A 22,987-nucleotide genomic window follows, 5' to 3' on the forward strand; every position below is an offset into this window, starting at 1 on the left:
AAAAGAACAATCGTGCACCATATATTTCTTGGCCCTGGAGAACTATAATTGTGTCCGATCTCTCGCTAGTAACCCCACCCTGCTTCTCCCTCCCTTTATATCGGCATCTACATTGACGCCTTGGATAGAAGAAAAACTACAGCTCCCGGCATTCCCCGCTCCCGACCAGGCGCGCATGCGTAGTGCGTGTCTGCTGTCCAGCCTGCAGTGTAATAGCTGCTGCTGCTGAGAATCTCAAAGCAGAGCTGATGAACCACATAAAGGGGGGTGGATCTGGGAGTGCTAGGACCATGCAATAAATAAATAAGAAAAGGGGGGTTCAAGACTGCACCCCTCCATCCTGGACACCCCATCATCACCCATGGATTTATCCTGCGCCCTGGCACCTCTTGTGCACTGGAAGATGCTTTCTGCTGCAGCACCTCTATAACGGGGGACATGTAATTTGCTGCTACACTGGGGGGAGGGTCTATTTATTTATTTATTTTTCTGGAGAATCGGAAGAAATATATATACACATATATTTAACTATCTATTGCAAGGATGAAAAAGCAGTTCAATCGGATGAGGCAGCTTGCCAACCAGACAGTAGGAAGGTAAGACATCCCATTTTATCTATTGTGTCACCTTTAAGGCTGACCTTACATGTAAATGACTGTATGTGACAGCTGTCCTGGAGGCACACCCCAGGGGGTATAGTGATGGCTCAGCAGACCTCTGACACCTAACCCCTGCAGTGTCAGAATGACTGGAGATGCCATTTTACTAAAACATGTGGCATACCTACATGGTATGTACCTAGACCATCCCTGTGTTAGTGCCAATTTGCTGAGGTTACTGTATATTGTTGGGCGAGCTTACATGCAGATAGTGATACTGTAGGCATTGATACATCCACATTGCAGAAGGGCAGTATATATATATATATATATATATATATATATATATATATATATATACACACACACTGAATATATTGGAGAAATCAGTTGCCCTTAATCAGTCTCTTCCTTTTCCATCTTCCCTAGCCTCCTTTTATGATTTCTACCAAGGAGAGAACCTTGCATGGTTGGCTGTGTATGTGTAAATAGCAGAACATTTCAAGAGTTCAGTTACTATGCTACTATACTGTACAATATTTTATGGGGTTTTTATGCTTTTTCACGATTGTAACTAAGATTTGTCTGTTTAGTGATTTCTTCTGTCTTTGAACAGTTTAGTAAATGTTTAAAGATTTGACAGGTGTTCGGATTTTAATGATGTGGAAGTTGAACATTAGCACTTTGATGTTTTTCAGTATTCTGCCATAAAACATATTGAAATCTAAAATATGTATTTCTTATGTATTTCCTTTAGATTCTAGATTCCTATACATATTTATTATTTATCATGTACAATATCCTCAATACTGCCTCCAGGACTGGATTAAGATTTATGGGGACCTAGGGCAAGTAACTTGTGGGGACCACTGAAAGAAAAATGTGACTGTCCAAAGTGTTTCCCATACCTGATCTTGCACTTGTCTATGCCCCCATCTGATCTACGCAGGTCAAACAAACATTGTACTTCATGCCTGCGGTCAATGCTGCCTGGCCTTGTCAGAGCATTAGGCACACCCGGCTCTGTGTGAACAGCGCATGCTGTGTTGCTGCACAGTCAGAGGGTGGCGTGTGCCACATGGCTGGGTGTAGAAGGAGCAGTTAGTTTGTGGGGCCCATGTGTATATTCCCTCTGTATCACTCCATCTCCTACATGGTGCTACTTATATTTACTGTTGTGACTATAGAGGACGGTAACATGAGACAGAGCAATTAAAAATAACAAAAGTATTTTAAGGGGGATAATGATTAACTATATTGCTATATAGATATATTTTATGAGTCTAAAGATCCTGCCAGACAAAGAGGCCTTATGCTGGCCATACACTAGCACGGTTTTGGGCCGATTGCCCGATTTTAGACGCGTCGCACGATGAATTGTGTCGAAATCGTGTAGTATTTAGGTAGGACTTCCGCCACTCTTAAAACGTATCATATGATCAGATGTGCAGCCCATATTATCTATCGTAATCATATGCAGATCGCTCCGTGTATTTGTGCATGCGATGCGTTGTGCGTCCGACCGGCATCATTTGAGTTACATTTTGAAGAAGTGTGTGTTCTTTCAATGACCTTCCCTCCTAAACTGCAGATCGATCATATCGTGAGATCGTATGTACATCGTGTGTCAATCGTGCGGGAAATCCATGAATCTCATCTTATGCTGGTCGTACTAGTGTATGGCCAGCATTAGGCTAAATCTTGAAAGCTTGCAAAGATTTTGGATATAGTAAACCATCAAAGTTATTATTACATCTACTGTACTGTTGTAAAACCACAATAAGATCAATTCAATGCACCAGTTTCATGTGTAATGTGTGGGCAGCCATAACAATAACTGCTGCTTCCACAATGCAGCTACATACCTCACAGCTTCACGATTTAGGCGGGAGAGCCCTGATTTGAGGACTTTGTACCATGTCCCTTCCGCATACATATGTGGTTCACAGTGGGAAAGTTGGAAGGCATGTCTCATTTACCACTGTTCTACATTACAATGAAAGCTGTACTGAGAGGAGGGGGGTTGCTAAGGGGTGCCCAGTACTTCACGAATCATGACTCCATCATCATCACACAGTCATGCCCCCTCCATTTGGTCACGGTCCCCCATATGGGGTCCGAACTTATAGGAGGTGTGCAACTGTTTCTCTGGTTTTAGTGGTGTGGTTAGTTCCAAGAGAATTGATAGGATGCATTCTGATAAATATTGGTTTAGCCTACAAAATGGCTTCCTCCACTGTTTGTAGTCGACACTTTAATTACCTGAATTTTCTTTAGATTAAGTATCACTAGCTGAGATCTTTGGTTGTTGTATTACTGTTTAACAATTTGATGCTTGCCTACTCTCCCAAAATGTCCAGGGGACTACCGAATTCTTGGAGAGCTCCATGGACCTCTGGAATATTAGGTCACGCTCTCACATCCGCCCACTTCCTAGTGAAATGTGCAGGACGGGTGCACAATGATGCAATTCTCATTGCTGAGAAACCCCCCAAAGTGTCCCCTACCTCTATGTCATTTCTTTACATAATACATTTATTATATTTAATATACACTTTCTTCTGAGCTTTACACCTACAAGTATATATAGGCTAGAGAGACAGTGACTACATGTGTAATGTATATAAATTCAGGTGGCCCTCAAGGGGGTATATTACTAAAGTGTGGGTTTATAGAAGTGGAGTTGTTGCCCATAAGAACCGATCAGATTCTACTTATTATTTATCTAACACCTTCTAGAAGATAATAACTAGAATCTGATTGGTTGCCATGGGCAACATCTCCACAGATTTGTTTCATATTCCACGCTAGCAGAAACAAACATCTCTGCCTTATGATATGGAATATGATTAAACAGCTCAGTAATAAGCTAATGGATTTAATATAAATTGCTGGAGGAATTGTAGAAATCATTACATTAAAGAAAGTTTACTGTGGGATTCCCTTTAATGCTGCAGAAACAGACCGATCATTTATATATTAAAGATATAGGGCCAAATGTAATAGGGTGAGAGTTTAGAAAATGTTTAGCAGTATGGTCAAGTTTTATCTTCAAAATGTGAAATCATCAGGATGAGAGTTTAAATCGTGAGAGTTTTTGAGTCTGAAAAACGTGCGAGATTGCATGTTATCAGATTGGGCGAGTTTAAAAAGTGTGAAAGTTGAGGTGCGTACACACACAACGATTTTTTGAACGATTTAACTATAACAACGTTGTTATCGTTCAATCGTTCAAAAAATCGTTCATTGTAAAACGGTGAACGATTATCGTTCATGTGCATTCACGTTTGTCGATTGTAGTTTGTAGTTCAGTCAGACTGGCCAACTGAACAATCATTTTCAATAGGAGTTGCAAAATTTTTCCTTCACCACACAGAAAATCGTTTATTATGTAAAGTAAAACCAACTGCTTTGTAAAACAATTTTCGTTCACTTTTTCAAGGGAAAAACTGAACGAAAATCGTTCATTACTTACATCGTTGTGTGTGTACGCACATTTACTGCAAAATTTTCTAAACGCTCACCCTATTACATGAGGCCCATATAATCCATTAGTATTGTTGTGTTTGGGGTTTTTGATTGTGACATGCTGTGCTGAGCAATGTTTTATATTCAATGAAGGTGACAATTGCAGGTGTGTGGATGTTACATGCATATATTATGCTTTTTTTCCTATTGAAAAGTATTCCCTTAATGACCTGAGGGAATTCTGTACATCTTCTGTAAACGAGTACCAGATTTTCTAGCAGGGGAAAGGTTTTAGGTAGAGAAAGATACTAATACTATTTCCGTCCTGTAACTCTGTCTTGTGGACCTAGAAAACTGCATCCAGCTTCTCCTGGATGTAATTAGAGTGAGCATGTCACGCGTTCCTTACAAACAAAAAATGTGAGGCATTTGTTTACAGCAGGGTTGGACGGGAAACAGTATATTTCAATGCTAGATCCCAAAGACTACAAACAATGCTGGTTTTCAATATATTGTTGCCTTAGGCCCTGATTCAGAGCCGGACGCTATTAGCGCTCGCTCGTTCAGAAAAAGGGGGTGGCTATTCAAATGAACCGTTCGCTCTTTGCGGTCTGTTGCCGCCTCTAGGTCTGAACGAGCGAACAAAACATGCGGTCGTTTTTTTTATAAAAACGCCCCCTGGCCACTCGCATCATACGTCATGTCCGCTATTTATTCGATTAATCGAGTACATCGAACAGCGTATGAACTGCTCGCTATTCTTGTGGCTGGTTTTTCCTACCTCTATATTGCGAGCAGTTCTGACTTTAAAACAACCAAGTGACGTGGTCAATGACGCTGCTGTATTAATTATGCACACCCATAAAACGCCCGTTTTGACCTTTAAGCACGCCTGGTTCTGAATTCTACTCCCCGTTTTCAAGCACCTTCCCCTGTTACCACCCACATACGCCTCCTCCAGTCACTCAAAATAGCAGGCATTCGCTATATAGCGAACAAATGATTTTCGGCCGCACTGACTGGTTCGCGCATGCGTATTACAAACCGTACGCATGCGCAGATGGGCGAACATTGCTCGGAACGAGCGTACGGCCGCTTACGAGCGGCTCTGAATGAGGTCCTTAGAGCAGTACATATTTTGGATCTAAGCACTAAGCAATGTGGACGTTCCCAGTGTGATGATCTGATTTTGAACTTGGCCATCTTCTAGTTATCATCATGGAGATGGATGGTTTAAATGTTGCTTTGACATGTAAAATAGATATCACTATTACACGAAGGGGGAATTTAATGTTTATTATTCATGTTTTAGACTAATCTGAGCCCCTGCTGTGTGTAATATCCTTTTTAGAGAATCATGAAACAGAGATTAGCAGAGATGTACAAAGGGAAGGTAAGAGAAGGAACATCAGAATGGTGGATCAGAAATAAATTCAGGACCAACGTTATGTAACAGACTATAGCTGAGGCCGGTTTGACACAAGAACACAGAAGATGTGTAGAGTACAGGAATAAAGAAGAGGAAAAGGACAGGAGCGATGTAAAGCATAAAATTATAGTGATCACAAAGGGAGTAGAGCAGGGCCGTAGCTAGGGTAGTGCGGCTGGTGCCATAGCACAGGGCACCACAGGTCAGGGGGCGCTGTTTGGGCCTGTCAAATTTCTGTTTATTATCATTATCACTTGTAGCTTCCTCTTATTTCATCCCCAGCATCTCCTGGCCTCTCCTATCTCTTCCCTGACCCTTCCACATTAAGCTATGGCCCTTTTTTGGGTGCATTATGTCCCTTTGTAAAATGAGGGGGGCGCCAATGCTCTTTCTGGCACACGGCACCAAAAAGTCTAGTTACGGCTCTGGAGTAGAGACTTACAGATACTGAGGAATATATTGGAAGGCAAACAGACACTGGGAATAGAGAGTGAGTAATCAGCAATGGAGAAAATACATCAAAGACAATTTATTGAAGATAGTTACCCGAGGTCATCTTACTACGGCTACAGATTCACAAAAGTTAGGAAGTTTTATTAACCAGCAAATACTGAAAAGTTTAAAGACTCAGTCCATTTTTTCAGGTTACAAATAATGGGAAAAAAAAGGAAACAATTTTCAGCCGGCATCATTAAAGACATCATGAAATGCACCTCTTAATAGTACATTGCTTCACAGTACATTGCTTCAGGATAGCCCACTACCTTCTCCGCTTCACATTGGGCCTCATTCAGAGGTGGACATATACAATATAGATGTATACTTTTTATATTATCATGAAATACAGGAATTATAAAATGTCTTCATAGGGATTAGTGAATAGTGGAGTAATAAAACAGATATGAAATTTGTGAATGGGTAACCTAGGTGATGTAAGGTAAGAGTAGGAAGTCATATACAGTCCTAAAGAGTACTATATACCATGGACATAGTTAGGGTCATATTCTTAAGGAGTTATTTTTCAATGGCAATATAATTAGTATGAGAGTCTTTGGGACTTATTCTCCAAGGAGTTATAGTTATGAAGCGTTTGGCTCTTCCAAACTGTAACTGAACCTCAGATCCCATATCTGGTTAAATTGGTCTTACTTACCCTTTGTAATGATTTTTAATTGAATCCATGAACCAAATCTTGTGTTTAACTGTATGTCTAGGATGTGCTTATGGATGCTGAGCTCTTACCTGCCTGGTAAATACATGTGAATTTTTTGGAATCATTGCCAAGGCATGGGATGGTCAAACCCAGGGCTTGACAAATCCTGGGGGCCAGGTAGCCATGGCGACCAAGATTTTAGTCCTGGCGACAAAGTTTTACAAGAGCCAGGTATGATGTTTCTAATAAAGCTAATTGTTGGGGGAAAAAAACACTCCCCCTGTCATAGTAGGAGTGTGTTCATTCCCGCCACATTCAATCAGTGTGGCTCTGCCTCTTCTATTCTGCCCGTGATGAAGTGTGAAGAGGAAATGGAGACCGGATACAAATCAGCACCAGGAGCAGTGAGGATCTGGGTGTGAGGCTCCGACTGTCACTGTGTGTGTACACTTCCATAAACCCCTGCCCACAGCTACGCTGTTGCCGGCATGCACCCAGGGCTCTGCAGTCTCTTGCCGCATCGGGGATGCCATGCCCCACAACCACATTGGAGGCGATGAGGGAGGCACTGAGCTCTGGATGAAGAGCAGCTCCAGGGGGAGAGGCAGAGACTGCTACAACGGCATGAAGGATGTGGTGCTGCTGAACGCCAACAGAGGGGAAGACTTGCTGCAGCTTTGGGAAAAGGAAGCGGCCATGTGCGGTGTGGGCACCGGAGGAGGCGTGCAGGTGAGCCGCAAGGGAAGCAGGGGGCTCACATGAGTTTGTTGGGAAAGCAGCTGTCTTATAACAGCAGCCAGTGCTGTCAAAGCAATGTCAAGTACAGGAGGCTGCAAAACTATCTATACACATGCTGTAGAGTCCGCTGGGGTCAAGTTTTTGTCTACCATGAGATGCTGTGAGTAAATATAATCCCTTTCTGAGCTGTCATGAAAGCTTACATACCCCTCACTGATGTACTATATAGTTATAATGTCCTCTTATGATCTAGGATGAACCTGACCAAATGCACAATCACCTGAGTGTTATATATAAGAAGATTTGGCAAGTCTTGAAGTTATTCTTTATTAGCATGGCTCCCCCATATACAACATTTGTGCTGTAATAGTGTTTTTGTGTGTTTAAATTTGTGCACTGTATAGAGCAAACTCCTAGAAGGTTTTCCCTTGAAGGCTGCTTAGTTATCTGTGATCATCTCACTGTGGGCCAGGGATCCTGTATGCAAATATCAGCCAGTTACAATCGCCTCTACAAGTGTGCCTCTGCCCCAACCATCCCCAAGTGTGCCTCTGCCCCAACCATCCCCAAGTGTGCCTCTTTCCTTCTCCCCCCCCCAAAAAAGTTACATGTTGCATCCTATGTACTTATTACTCATCATCCCACATGTGGCAGAAAATGAATTTACGCCCTACTGTGTGATATAATATGAATTTATGACCTACTGTGTGATATAATATAAATTTAGGACCTACTGTGTGGCATAATATGAATTTGGGCCCTACTGTGTGACATAATATGAATTTAGGACCTACTGTGTGGCATAGTATGAATTTCAGCTCATACTGTGTGGTCTCTACAAGTTTTCATATATTCTGGCCTGGGACGATGGTTTGGCTCCTAAAGTTTTAAGCTGGCTCCTAGATTTTACAGAAATTTGTCAAGCCCTGATCAAACCTACAAGAACAGTTCAAAGTCTCAGAGGGACTGTAACATATCTTCCAACTAGCTTGACCAAAAGGTGGAATATATAATAGAAATGTCCCCTTTTTTGCAGGGTCACCAACACAGGAGAGCTAGATTGGAAAATGTATTTAATCTGGTAGGAGTCAGATTCCACTTTATGATGTAGGCAAAATTATTTTATGTATGAAATGTATGTACGACAGATTATTTTGTGTATGGTATGTATTATCATTATTATTATTATTATTATCATTTATTTATATGGCGCCACAAGTGTTCCACAGCTCCTTACAAAGTACATAAACAATTAGTGTTAACTCTAGCTCTGGCAGCAGGCAGGGCGCCGGAGCTAGAGAGGGCAACCCTATGCGCGCGCCGAAGGTGCGCGCGCCCGAAAAGGGAGCATGGTCATGAAAAGGGGCGGTCTATAAGACGCGTACCCTATAGTCACACTTGGGGGCGTGCCCGGCGCTTACGGACATGCCAGCAGCCCCCAAGCACTGCAGAAAAGGAGAATAGACGCCGGGCGTCTATTCTCCGGCGGTGACCGGGACGTCACTGCGACACCGCATGTTTCTCCACCCTTCGTCATACTTGGGGGCGTGCCCGGCGCTTACGGACATGCCGGGCAGCCCCCAAGCGCTGCAGAAAGGGAGAATAGATGCCGGGCGCATGCGCCCGGCGTCTATTCTCCGGCGGTGACCGGGACACCGCATGTTTCTCCACCCGCGGGACACTGCGTCCCGCGGGTGAGAACGGCACCCGCAGGCTGTGAGGGCTGGGCGCTTTTTGCCCTCCTCCTGGAGGGCAGGGTGCTTTTTGCCCTCCAGAAGGAGGGCAGGGCGCCGCGCCCCGCTAAAACAGCCTAGCGGGAACGCTAAACAATATAGGTGACCAGTGATTTACAGTACAATACAATACAATACAGGACAAGGACATGGATAATATACATAGCTACATTAGCGACCATAACACCCACATAAGCAGCAGAGCATAAGCAACCAAGTGTTAGGTGCCCTAGTGGGTAGATTATTTTGTGTAGCGTTCCCGCTAGGCTGTTTTAGCGGGGCACGGCACCCTGCCCTCCTTCTGGAGGGCAAAAAGCACCCTGCCCTCCAGGAGGAGGGCAAAAAGCGCCCTGCCCTCACAGCCTGCGGGTGCCGTTCTCACCCGCGGGACGCAGTGTCCCGCGGGTGGAGAAACATGCGGTGTCCCGGTCACCGCCGGAGAATAGACGCCGGGCGCATGCGCCCGGCATCTATTCTCCCTTTCTGCAGCGCTTGGGGGCTGCCCGGCATGTCCGTAAGCGCCGGGCACGCCCCCAAGTATGACGAAAAGGGGATGCGTCTTATAGACACGCCCCCTTTTCATGACCACGCCCCCTTTCGCATAAGGTTGCCCTCTCTAGCTCCGGCGCCCTGCCTGCCGCCGGAGCTAGAGTTAACACTATTTGTGTATGATATGTATATACGGCAGATTATTTTGTGTATGATATGTATATACGGCAGATTATTTTGTGTATGAAATGTATGTACGGCAGATTATTTTGTGCATGATATGTTTGTACGGCAGATTAATTAGTGTATGATATGTATATATGACAGATTATTTTGTGCATGATATGTATGTACGGCAGATTATTTTGTGTATGAAATGTATGTATGGCAGATTATTTTGTGCATGATATGTATGTACGGCAGTGTGTATGAAATGTATGTACGGCAGATTATTTTGTGCATGATATGTTTGTACGGCAGATTAATTAGTGTATGATATGTATATATGACAGATTATTTTGTGCATGATATGTATGTATGTACGGCAGATTATTTGTTTATGATATGTATGTACGGCAGATTAATTAGTGTATGATATGTATATATGACAGATTATTTTGTGCATGAAATGTATGTACGGAAGATTATTTGTGTATGATATGTATGTACGGCAGATTATTTGTGTATGATATGTATGTACGGCAGATTATTTTGTGCATGAAATGTATGTACGGAAGATTATTTTGTGCATGATATGTATGTACGGCAGATTATTTTGTGCATGAAATGTATGTACGGAAGATTATTTTGTGCATGATATCTATGTACGGCAGATTATTTTGTGTATGATATGTATGTACGGCAGATTATTTTGTGCATGATATGTATGTACGGCAGATTATTTTGTGCATGAAATGTATGTACGGAAGATTATTTTGTGCATGAAATGTATGTACGGAAGATTATTTTGTGTATGATATGTATGTACGGCAGACTATTTTGTGCATGATATGTATGTACGGCAGATTATTTTGTGCATGAAATGTGTGTACGGCAGATTATTTTGTGTATGAAATGTATGTACGGCACATTATTTTGTGTATGAAATGTATGTATTGCAGATTGTTTTGTGTTTGTGTAAAAGTTTTGAGAATGAGAATTGGTTTTCACAAAGTTTGCTGCTTCATTACTTTTAGACCTGTTTGTCAGATGTTACTATGGTATACTGAAGTCAAACTACAAGCATTTCATAAGTGTTTTTATTGACAATTACATTAAGTTTATGCAAAGAGTCAATATTTGCAGTGTTGACCCTTCTTTTTCAAGACCTCTGCAATTCGCCCTGGCATGCTGTCAATCAACTTCTGGGCCACATTACTGACTGATGGCCGCCCATTCTTGCCTAAATGCTTGAAGTTTGTCAGAATTTGTGGGGTTTTGTTTGTGTGTGATATGTATGTACGGCAGATTATTTTGTGTATGATGTATATACGGCAGACTATGTTGTGTATAATGTGTATGTTCGCAGATTATTTTGTGTATGATATGTATGTACGGCAGACTATTTTGTGTATGATATGTATGTATGGCAGACTATTTTGTGTATGATATGTATGTACGGCAGACTATTTTGTGTATGATATGTATGTATGGCAGACTATTTGGTGTATAATATGTATTTCTCCTTCATCCACTAGGGGACACTGGACGACTTCAAGACAGTGGGGTATAGACGGTGCTGAGTGGAGATTAGACACTTTAAATTTAAAGTGTGACTAGCTCCTCCCCTTTATACCCCCTCTATAGGCCAGTATTAGTTTGTGCCCGAGTGGGAGCTGGTCACAGAAAAAACCTCTCCTCCTCTAAGGGCTAGGATAGTTTAATAAAGAAGTATCCTAAATAACACTGAGGACAGGCAGTAGCTGCACTACCTGCTATGCGGGACCCTATCGCAAGTGCATGCACTTAGCCTGGGGTCCCCGACTACTGAAACCTCAGTCTTCAGGGGGGGTACCTCATGCCACTGCTTGCAGCGCGGACCCCCCATAGTTAGAGCCGCGCCGGCAGCAGCAGCAGCATCACCACAGCCCCAGCGCATCTCACTGTGAGTACAGCTGGTTCCCTGATTAGCCGGGAAACCAGCTTAGCGCTATCAGTAGGCGGCTACCTGTGTGCTACGGCTCCCTGATTAGCAGGGTAGCCGGTGTTGTCTCTGAATTAGGCGGCTCAGCATAATACTGCACAGAAGCAGTATATATATATATATATATATATATATATATATATATATAAACAAATATACTGGGATCACGCGCCCGTTTACAAAACGGCTCTAGAATGCAGGGGCGGAGCTTAGCTCCGACTTTCTTCTCCTGCTTCCCATCAGCCCCAGCGTTTCACTGCAGTGTACTGGCGGCCATTACAGGGAGAGGCAGCGCTGGACAGCCTACACGGACCTGTATGTATTACAGCAGGGGTTTGGGCTGATGTAGAGCATTTTGGATCATAATAATCCTTTGCCTGGCGTTCTGGCATTGCTAGGAGCGCTGTTTTGGGCAAGTGTGACTGTCTCCAGACTCTCTGTACCCCAGTATATTCTGTTTTTTCTTACCTTGCCACTTAACCTCTTTGTGGTTTGTGTGGAGTTTGTATGTAGCATGATTGGCAGGTCTAAGGCATCACAAAAATTATTTACCTGCAAAAAGATTTACACAGGGACAGTCGCCTAACTCCAGATTGTGTAATGGTTGTTACACGGATCAACAATCTGCAGAGATGTCAGAACCACCATCTTGGACGCAGGTTACATCTGTTATGTCCTCTCTCTCTCTGCTGAATTGGAGGCTTCTCGCAGAGAAAAAGAGGCTTACAGGTCAGCTGCTACAGAGGAACCAGCTTGGGCAAGATCCCTAGCTGTTTCTATGGAGGGGATTTCCAAAACCATGACAATGGCGTACGCTCCGCAGGTCTCTAAAAAGAGATTGTTACCCTTAATCCTCCATTGGGATGACCAAGAGGAAGAGGATATGCCGGAATTAGAAGTGGGTGAGTATGCCCCAGATTCGCCTAAAGAGCCTCTGGAGTCTGATCCTGAACCGGTATCAGAGGGAATAGAAGCCTTGATTCCTGCAATACGACAGGTATTGCAAATACAGGAAGAAGACTCAGGTCCTGCAAAACAGTCTTTCCTTCTTAAGAAACAAAGACAAACTACGGCTTTCCCAATATCGGAAGAGCTGGATTCCCTTCTAACGACTGCCTGGGAACATCCTGATAAAAAATTTCAGATGCCCGGCATTTATTATCTTTTTACCCTTTTCCAGCAGATAATAGAAAAGCTTGTGAAACTCCTCCTACAGTAGAGTCATCTGTATCTCGACTGTCAAAGAAGACTACGCTCCCTGTTCCTGGAGTCACATCTTTAAAGGACGTGTCCGATCGGAGACTGGAGAGCACTCTTAAGTCCATTTACACCGCTGCAAGGGTGACTCTTCGTACAGCAATCGTTAGCTGCTGGACTAACAAGGCTATCGAAATTTGGGCTAAGCAATTGGCGGATGGAATGAAAGATCAGCTGCCAGTGGAGGAACATATAGGTGAAGCGGTGGCTTATCTTGGAGAAGCATCTAAGGATGTTTGTTCTATTGCCTCCAGAACTTCAGCTCTGGCAATTTCAGCACGGCGGGCGCTGTGGATCAAAACTTGGCAGGCTGACGCAGAATCCAAAAAGGCTGTGGAAGCACTTCCTTTCACTGGAAATGTACTATTTGGGGCAGAACTAGATAAATGGATATCTCAGGCTACTGGAGGTTAACCCACTTTTCTACTGACTGCAGCTCCTGCACCTAGACGATCTTACTCGGAACCTTTGTTTCCGTCCTTTCGGGCCCTGGGTCTTTCACGTGGTCGTTTCAGAGGAGGATCATCAACGTCCCGTGGTACCAGAGTTTGGGTAGAACCGCAGCCACCACGAGCTCGAGTCTACAAGAGATTAAGTCCACGACTAAACCCAGTGCATGACGGGCTTCCCTCTCACCTGGGGGACCCAATAGTGTGAGTGCATCTTCGAGACTTCAACGAGGTCTGGATGGAAACCTGTGCGGACGCTTGGGTCCGAGATCTAATAAGTTGGGGCTACAAGATCAATTTCCAGCTTCAACCCACAAATCGTTTTTTTACAGGTTTGCCAGTTTCCAACGACAGAGGTGTGGTCTTACAGAAAGCAATATACAGGCTTCTATCCATGAAAGTGGTGATCCAAGTCCCCAGTGATCAGAAGGGAAAAGGTTTTTACTCCAGTCTTTTTGTCGTTCCGAAGCCGAACGGCTCGGTCAAACCCAGTCTAAACTTAAAGGATCTCGATTTTCAAGTTCAAGATGGAGTTTCGTCAATCGGTAATTGCAGGCTTGTAGGAGGGCGAGTTCATAGTATCTCTAGATATCAAGGACGCCTACCTACACATTCCCATTTGGCCACCTCACCAGGCTGCTTCAGTTGCACAGAGATTGCAATTTCTAGGAATGATCATGGATACAGTGTCTCAACGTGTGTTCCTTCCCCTGTTTCTTCACCAACGAGTCGGGTTACAACCCTACTGTGGTGGTTAAACTCAGTTCACCTTACGGGGGGAAAGAGTTTCGGAGAGTGGGATTGGACGCTTCTTACCACGGATGCGAATCTAAGAGGCTGGGGGGCTGTAAGTCTAGAGCATCACTTCCAGGGACGCTGAACAGCACAGGAATCGAGTCTTCCAATCTACATATTGGAATTAAGAGCAGTTTTTTACACAATACAGACAGCAGGTCACCTTCTGAGGGGCCGAGCAGTCAGGGTCCAGTCTGACAACGCCACAGCAGTGGCATACATAAACAAGCAAGGAGGCACCAGAAGTCGAGCAGCCATGAAGGAAATCAGCCGGATTCTTATCTGGGCGGAAAGCTACGCAAGGTCAATTTCAGCAATCTTCATACCAGGCGTCGAAAATTTGGAGGCAGATTACCTCAGTCATCAGGATGTACATCCAGGAGAATGGGCTCTACATCCACAGGTGTTTCAGCAGCTGATCCAATGGTGGGGTCTTCCGCAGGTCGACCTCATGGCATCCAGGCAGAACCATCAACTGCCCCTTTAGTGCTCTCGAACAAGGGATCCACAAGCATTTATCTGTTTCCTCCATTTCCCCTTCTCCCTCGAATCCTTCAACGCATCAAAGGGGAACAGGCCAAGGTCCTGCTGATAGCTTCGGACTGACCTCACAGAGCTTGGTACTCCAACATTCAACTCCTGTTGGTAGACAACCCGTGGCCCTTACAACTCAGAGAGAATCTACTCCTGCAGGGTCCTTTAGTCTACCCAAACTTAAAGCAGCTAGGTTTTTACAGCGTGTCTGTTGAAAGGGCCATCTTAAGACGTAAAGGGATACCTTCCAAGGTGATTCCTACGATGCTTAGAGCCAGGAAGGAAGTTACCTTTAAGCATTACCATCGTAGTTGGAAGGCATATGTATCCTGGTGCGAACGTAGAGGTTTGCCTCCTACAGAGTTCAGTCTTCCCAGTTTTCTGCTTTTTCTGCAAGCAGGACTCTTAGCTGGCCTTCGGTTGGGATCTCTGAAGGCCCAAATTTCAGCGCTCACGATGTTCTTCCAAAATAAATTGGCCTTATTACCAGACGTGCAGACTTTTCTGCAGGGTGTGGTTAGATTGCAACCGTTCCTCCTACAGCTCCACGGGACTTGGACTTCGTCCTGTCTTTCTTACAGTCTTCTCTGTTCGAGCCTTTGGAGTCGGTGGAATTGAAATATCTTTCATGGAATGTGATACTTCTTCTGGCTCTGGCTTCTGCCAGGAGGGTGTCGGAGCTGGGAGCTTTATCTTGTTGTCCTCCATATTTGGTATTTCATGAGGATAAAGCTGAGCAACGCACCCAAATGGATTTTCTGCCTAAGGTGGTTTCAGCCTTCCACATCAATAAACCTATTGTAGTTCCGGTTCTTCCACAGGATTCTCCTTCTTCTAGATCCTTGGATGTGGTTAGAGCTCTTCGCATATACGTAGACAGGACGGCAGCCATTCGCAAGACGGATACTCTTTGTTTTGTATGATGCTGCTCGTCCGGGTTGGCCAGCTTCCAAACAGACACAGGCTCGATGGATTCGTCTGACTATCCGACAGGCGTATATGGCCTCGTCTAGAGAACCTCCATCTTCCATTACCGCACATTCCACTCGCTCAGTGAGTGCCTCGTGGGCGGCTGCTCATAGAGTTTCTATGGAATCTCTATGCCGGGCAGCTACTTGGTCGGCCCGGTTACTTTTGTTCGGTTTTACAGATTTCAGACCTTTGCGACCTCTGCAGCGCAGTATGGCCGGTCTGTCTTGCAGGGTTCTCCCCACTGTCTTGAAGTCCTCCAGTGTCCCCTAGTGGATGAAGGTGAAAACAGGATTTTGGTACTTACCGATAAATCCCTTTCTCTGATTCCACAAGGGACACTGGACCCACCCGGCGCTGTTCTTCCTGTCACACCTGTTATGTGTTGGCGACATGTTTGTTGTCTAGGGTGATGTTATGGATGTTAGAGACATGTTTGTCATCTCTCGTTTAATTCTATTTTCCTTTGTTTTCAACTTTCAGTTGTTTTGTGTACTTTCGCCTCCTCCTCTTCTGTCAATCTTTTTTTCTCAGCTCCCCTCGGGCACGGTTCTAATACTGGCCTATAGGGGGGTATAGAGGGGAGGAGCTAGTCACACTTCATTTAAAGTTAAAGTGCCTAAGCTCCACTCAGCACCCTCTATACCCCACTGTCTTGAAGTCATCCAGTGTCCCCTGTGGAATCGGAGAAAGGGATTTATCGGTAAGTACCAAAATCCTGTTGTACGGCAGGTTATTTTGTGTATGATATGTATGTATGGCAGACTATTATGTGTATGATATGTATGTCTGGCAGACTATTTTGTGTATGATATGTATGTACGGCAGATTATTTTGTGTATGATATGTAGGTATGGCTGACTATTTTGTGTATGATATGTATGTATGGCAGACTATTTTGTGTATGATATGTATGTACGGCAGATTATTTTGTGTATGATATGTATGTATGGCAGACTATTTTGTGTATAATATGTATGTACGGCAGATTATTTTGTGTATGATATGTGTTTATGTCCTGCACATGCGCACCAAAAATATGCATTTGTGAGAAAATATTTAGTATGCTAAATGATCAAAAATATAACTTATGAATGTGAACTACAGTACAGTATGTAGGGGTTATCAGACGGAAACCTAAAAAGTCACCATGGATGAAACATTTTATGACAATTCTTCCAAGACATGTATGTTCTAAGCATTTCAGCAATCCAAGAGTTACTGATATCAGTTACTGATGTAGGGCGGTATTCAATTAGTTTTGCTCCCGCGGAAAAGTTTCGCCTGCCTGACTTTTTGCCGACATCGAGTGTTTTTGACGCGAAAACTTATCGTGCGCGTCCCTGCTATTCACCGTTTTCAATGACAAACCACGCGAAAACAGCAAGCAGCTAATTCATAACAGGCGGAAAGTGCTGTCAGAATTGGGGAAATCAGCCTGATGCACTAACATTGGGGATCAATGTAGATGTGCCCGAATAGCCCTAATAAAACTGTTTGAGGTACTTAAGTTTCAATAGCTTCTTATTAGCGTCTTTGCACAAGTGGTGAAGAATGGCATTAAGCAGTATTTTTTGGTGAAGATAAGTAGTCCTGTCAGATTTGGGATACTTGAAAATGGGTGGTAGCATATTTTCATGTCTCTAAAGTGAACTTTTTTAAAACGTGTAAAACCACCCTCATGCATGCACCTGCAATCCCAAAAACACTTGGCCCCTCCTTACAGCACCCCAAGAAGTCTATTTCACTAGTTTTTATGCTTGTCCCCCCACTTTGTACTTTTTTACCCCCAAAATAAAAGTACTTTTTTGGGGTGTTCTTATGTTTTTTTTCCAGGGATTCTTTGACACATCTCTCCTATGGAGGGCTGTCCCAAGGGTTCTGAGTGGTTTCCCCACGTTTGCACCCCAAAATAAAAATTTTGCACTTATTTTCTCCTGGTATTCCAAGGCGAATCTTTTTCGCCTATTACATTGCATTGAGGGCCTGATTCAGAGCCGGACGCTATTTGCGAACAGTCGTTCAGTAAAAGGGGCCGGCTATTTAAATTGAGCGCTCGCTCTTTGCGGTCTGTTGACGCCTCTATGTCTGAGCGAGTGAACGAAACATGCGCTCGCTATTTTGTAAAGATGCCCCCAGGCCGTTTGCATCATACGTCATCTCCGCTATTTATTAGATTAATCGAGTACATTGAAAGGCGTCTGAACTGCTCGCAGTGCATGTGGTAGGTTTTACTTCCCGCAATCACTGCGAGCAGTTCAGGCTAAAAGACAACCAAGTGACGTGATCGATGACACTCCCTTACTAATTATGCACTCCCATTAAACGCCCGTTTTGACCGTTTGGCACGCCTGCGTTCAGATCACCACTCCCCGTTTTCAAGCACCTTCCCCTGTTACCACCCACAAACGCCTCATCCTGTCACTCAAATTAGCAGGCCCTCGCTGTTTTGCGAGCGCACGATTTCCGACCGCAATGACTGGTTGGCGCATGCGAATTAAGTCTCATACGCATGCGCAGATGTGCGAACATCGCTCGGAGCGAACGAGCGGCCGCTTACGAGCGGCTCTGAATCAGGCCCTGAGTTTCAGCGTAGGCGAAAAGCGGCTGGAATTGAATTTGGAGATAAGTCCGACCACGCGAAAAGCCCCGATCGGCGATACTTCTAATTGAATACGGCCTATAGTGGCTGATTGAGAGTTGCACTCAAATTTGTTTTGTGGATTAATACACAACTGTGAGCAACAACTGTCGATTCATAGTCCTACGCATCTCAGTTGCATCTCCACTTGAGCGGATGTAACTGGGCAGCAAATGGCCATCGCATTGAGTTCTGAGGGCATGTCGTGGGCATAGAGGCAGAATTCTGGTGACTGTGTGCAGAGATCACTCTGTTTTCAGACGGATCTCTTGCACCAAAGACAGGGCTACTACAAATGTGTGTTGATAGTGATTACGGCTACTTCCACAAGCGAATGTATATGGGCGGTGCGGCCTCATGTAAACTGGCGAATATCAACATTTATTAGCAAGCGCGCAATGCAGCCGACTTGAGTACAGCTTTGAATCAGGTCCATCCTAATTATATCAGAAATACATACTTTGCTAAAGTGAGACTGAATGGTTTTTACTGTTATCAAATTGTTTGCTGATTATATTTTGCACTTATGTTGTTTCATTGTGTTTGATACCACTCTGTATTGTTGATACATTTTAATCTGTTTTGCGTGTGTCATTTTAAAGGACACACCCTATTTTTCAATTTTTATTTCTGTAAGGTACATAAAATATTAAGGAATGTATTAACAAAATAGTCTTCTTATAATATAGCGTCTATGATGGTGCTAGTAAAGGTCTTGCCTACAGCAGGCAAGATCTGCCAATCTCGTACACGACACACTGGAAATCGTTAAGGACAACCGATAGTTCGTTGGTCAGATTGGACACTTTTTAGCACCATATCGTGTCCTGCAGTGATGGGGAGCTGCCGGGGAGAGTTCAAGGGAAATCGCTCACGATATCGCATCGGGAGGACATCGTCTAGTGTGTACGCACCTTAAGTCTACTTGCAGTGTTCAACATTAGTACGGTTCTGTTTGCTCTCTCTTCTCTCTGAACCTTTTCATCTCCTTCCAAGCTTCTTGTGTAAATTTTGAGTTATCATAATCATTCAAAAATAAAGTAGCCTGGTAATTGTGACCTACAGACAAAAGATATGTGTAACAAAATTATGTGTGGTGTATAGTGTCATGAGGGTTTGAATACTGTATGTTTGACACTAGATACAAGTGCCATGAATGTAGAAGAGAGACATAATGGAGATGGGAGCCTCCAGTGAGGGATGGAGAAGAGATACATAAATTGGGGGAGGAAAAGGAAGACTAGCCTCTGGAAACAGAGAGAAGAGTATAAGGAAGAGAAGATATCCAAGAATCAAAAAAGTGATATTGGAGCCAGCAGCGAAGAAAGAGTATAAGAGAGACCAGAGCTGGAAGTTGTGGTGAGGAGCAGGTGCTTGGGGGGAGAAAGGATGCACGAGCTCAGGAGACAGAAGAGAGAGCTGGGGATGGATTAAGTCACAAGCATGGGATGCATATTAGAGGAAGAAACCCAGGATCTAGGAACAGGGAGACAGGAGCTGGAAAGATGCAGAAGTTGTGGATGAGGAGCCAGGGTTGAAGAAGACAAAATAGAGATGGAGTAGGAGGATGCAGGTGACAGTGCTAGAAAAGATAATTCATTAAACATAAATGAAGCTTAAAATAGCAGTATATTAGAAGAAATATGGAGGAAACTGATCCTAGGCAGCATTCCTGACATGGGTTACAGTCCTTCAGATGGGTATGGAAAATGTCTGCAAGGATGCCCTGGGAAGTGAATCTAGGGTCTTCATGTGCACTCTGCCGACAAATAGGAGCATTTGCTGTGCCTCCACAATCTTGTCTCTTCATAGATGACCTTTTCAAGGTACCTTCAGTAAAGAATTCCCATACATGTTTATGTGATTTAGCAAATTTGATGCATAAAAGTCATAGGGGGTCACGTTTATGGTCAGAAAGGCCTCACTCCCTTTTTCTGCAACCAGCTTGTCTTCTGCTCAGCAGGAGACATCCTCAGTATGCTTGTGATGTGGAATTTCTGAGCTATTTGGGAAGTAATAAAACATAGTTGAATTTTTTGTAGCTGTTGTTTTAAGGAAAGGTCTCATTAATCCAAGCTTCCTCTGCTCTAAGTGTCCAAACCACTTCTTTCTCTACAGTATTTTTTCCCCTGTAAAGCGGAAGAGGGCAGAGAGCATAAATCATGTCTTCAGCCCTCTGGGATTTTGGCCAGAAAAAAAAAAGTTTATTATTTATTGCTGCATGAGTCTAAGCTATGTTGCAATTTCTGTTTATTGGTTTTAGAAATTAACCTAGTCAGCACCAGATGTGCTGTTTATTCTGGTAAAATTGAACATTTGCCAACTGCAACCAAACATTTTTCTTACTGTATGAAACAACTTTTTAGTGGCCCACAAGATGGCCGCCTTCAGTTTGTATTGGGGATGTTCCATGTAAAGGCCCAACTTATCATGCAAACGGAAAGTACCCCTTCAGTAAGTAGGGTTTATAGTCCTTTTTATGCAAATATCCAGACTTTTTAAATATTATTAATTAAAAGTCGCTACTTATTTTATTTATATTTTCATTTTATAACCTGGAAAACGCAAACACTTATTTTTCATTACCCTTGGATATAACACAAAATATAAAAGTAAACGTTAAAATAATGGCTTTTTAAAAAAAGTAAAACTGGAGCATTATGAGAGAAAAATTAAATTGCACAATGGTTGCAAACAGGGCCGGTGCTCGGGTGTTGGGCCCTCCCCTGTCAAACTATAAATTTGCGCTCTCCCTCCCTTTTCTTATAAACGGACAGCGTGCTGAAAAAAGGGGCGTGGTCTCACAATAGTACCCCCAATTCAAATTACGCCACACAGTAACAATATCGTATTCACGTTACACTGCACGTAGTGCCCCTTACACACAATGCTCACAGTAGTACCCCTTATACACATAATGCCCACAGTAGTAGTGCTCCTTACACGGAATGCCCACAGTAGTAGTGCCCCTTATGCAAAGCCCACAATAGTAGTGCCCCTTATCCAATGCTTACAGTTGTAGTACCCCTAACACAATGCCCACAGTAGTAGAGCCCCTTGCACATTATATACACACAAACACACAACACTGTACTTATCTGAATCCCCACTCCTGCGCCCGCCGCTGTCTGACAGCTCCTCGCACTCTGCATTGTGGGAGAGACGTCATGACGTCTTCATGTCTCTCAATACACCCACTGTGGGAGCCAGAAGGCGGAGCTCAGGAGTGAGCTTCAGCATCCGGCTGCAGGGAGGGAGCCGCCGGGCGCCTGCTGGTAAACAAAATTTCAGCGGGCCCCCGCTGGTAACAAAATCTCAGAGAAGATGGAGAAGACTGCAGCGCCTCTCCAGCCCGGCGCTTCCCTACTGTGCATGGCTGGCTGAGCGGATCGCACCAGCTCTGGTTGCAAAGGCTGTGTTACACAGCTGAGGATCAGAGACAGGCGCTGGGATGATGTTGGACAACGTTATTAAAGTCACGGGAGGTTAATATATATTGGGCCTGATGCTGAGTTGGGAGTAAAGCAAAAAAGAGCAAGAACCTGTGCACCTGGACAAACCGTGTTGCAATACAAGGGGTGCAAATACATTGAATTAGTTTTTTTGCTGCAGAGTAAATATTAGTTGAGTCTCCCATATCCAAAATGCTTGGGACCAGGGGTATTTTGGATATCGGAATATTCCGTATTTTGAAATATTTGCATAAAATAATGAAATAGCTTGGGAATGGGACCCAAATCTAAACACAGAGTGCATTTATGTTTTATATACACCTTATACACATAGCCTGAAGGTCATTTTATACTATATTTTTAATAATTTTGTGCATCAAAAAAAGTTTGTGTACATTGAACCATCAGAAAGCAAAGGTTTCTCAGTCATGCTAAAAATATTCCGTATTTCAGAATATTTGGATATGGGAGACTCAACCTGTACTGGCTGATTTTGCACATAGGCAACGAATGCTGGACAGGTTTATTTTTGAACTGCAATTTAGATTTGAGTTTGGACAAACCCCTAACAATTCTAAATATCTCTGCACATTTTAAATCTGCCCCATGTGCTGTGCAACATGGTTTTGCCAAGGTGAACAGTTACTTGCTCTTTTCTTTTTATTTTGTTTTACTCCCATCTCAGAATCAGACCAGCAATGAAGTAAGCAGCTTTACAGGTAATTCTTGTAACCATAAATCAGCCGTGAAGGCATATCACCGATGTAACAGCTACTGCAAATGCAGGTACAGTATCAGAATAAGCAATGCTGATATAATGATGTACAAGTAATTGGATTGGAGAGGCAGGAACTGACAAAGTCAGGGTATCAAGAGAGAGAGCAAAGTTTTATAATAAGCTAAGGGACAGCAGGCTCAGACATTACAGTGCAAATGTCAATCAGTAACTTAGCATGGCTTTGATGTAAAAGTCCCCTTTTCAGGGTAACAATCCGGTATAATCAAGGAAAGTAGGAGAGAGGTGAGTACAGACTGAACCATGCCCAGGGACTCTGAAGAAAATCTGCATATGCTCCTTAGACCTTCCTATGTGCCCTTAATGCCCTTTACATGCCTCTCAGATTTTCCCCACATACCC

The 22,987-nt window shown here is 43.6% G+C and overlaps 1 protein-coding gene across 3 annotated transcripts in view; it reads left to right on the forward strand.

The window, feature by feature from the left end:
* The first annotated feature begins 220 nt into the window (after positions 1–220).
* ARHGAP44 (Rho GTPase activating protein 44) overlaps positions 221–22,987 on the forward strand; it is a 208,223-nt gene continuing 185,456 nt past the window's right edge. For all 3 annotated transcript variants that reach the window (XM_088468690.1, XM_088468707.1, XM_088468699.1), the window contains exon 1: positions 221–596. In XM_088468690.1, coding sequence (XP_088324816.1) covers positions 544–596 — 53 coding nt within the window. In that variant the 5' untranslated portion in view covers positions 221–543. The remainder of the gene's footprint in view (positions 597–22,987) is intronic.

Source organism: Taudactylus pleione, unplaced genomic scaffold (assembly GCF_031769625.1).
Source record: "Taudactylus pleione unplaced genomic scaffold, aTauple2 ptg000012l, whole genome shotgun sequence".
Classification (NCBI taxonomy): domain Eukaryota; kingdom Metazoa; phylum Chordata; class Amphibia; order Anura; family Myobatrachidae; genus Taudactylus; species Taudactylus pleione.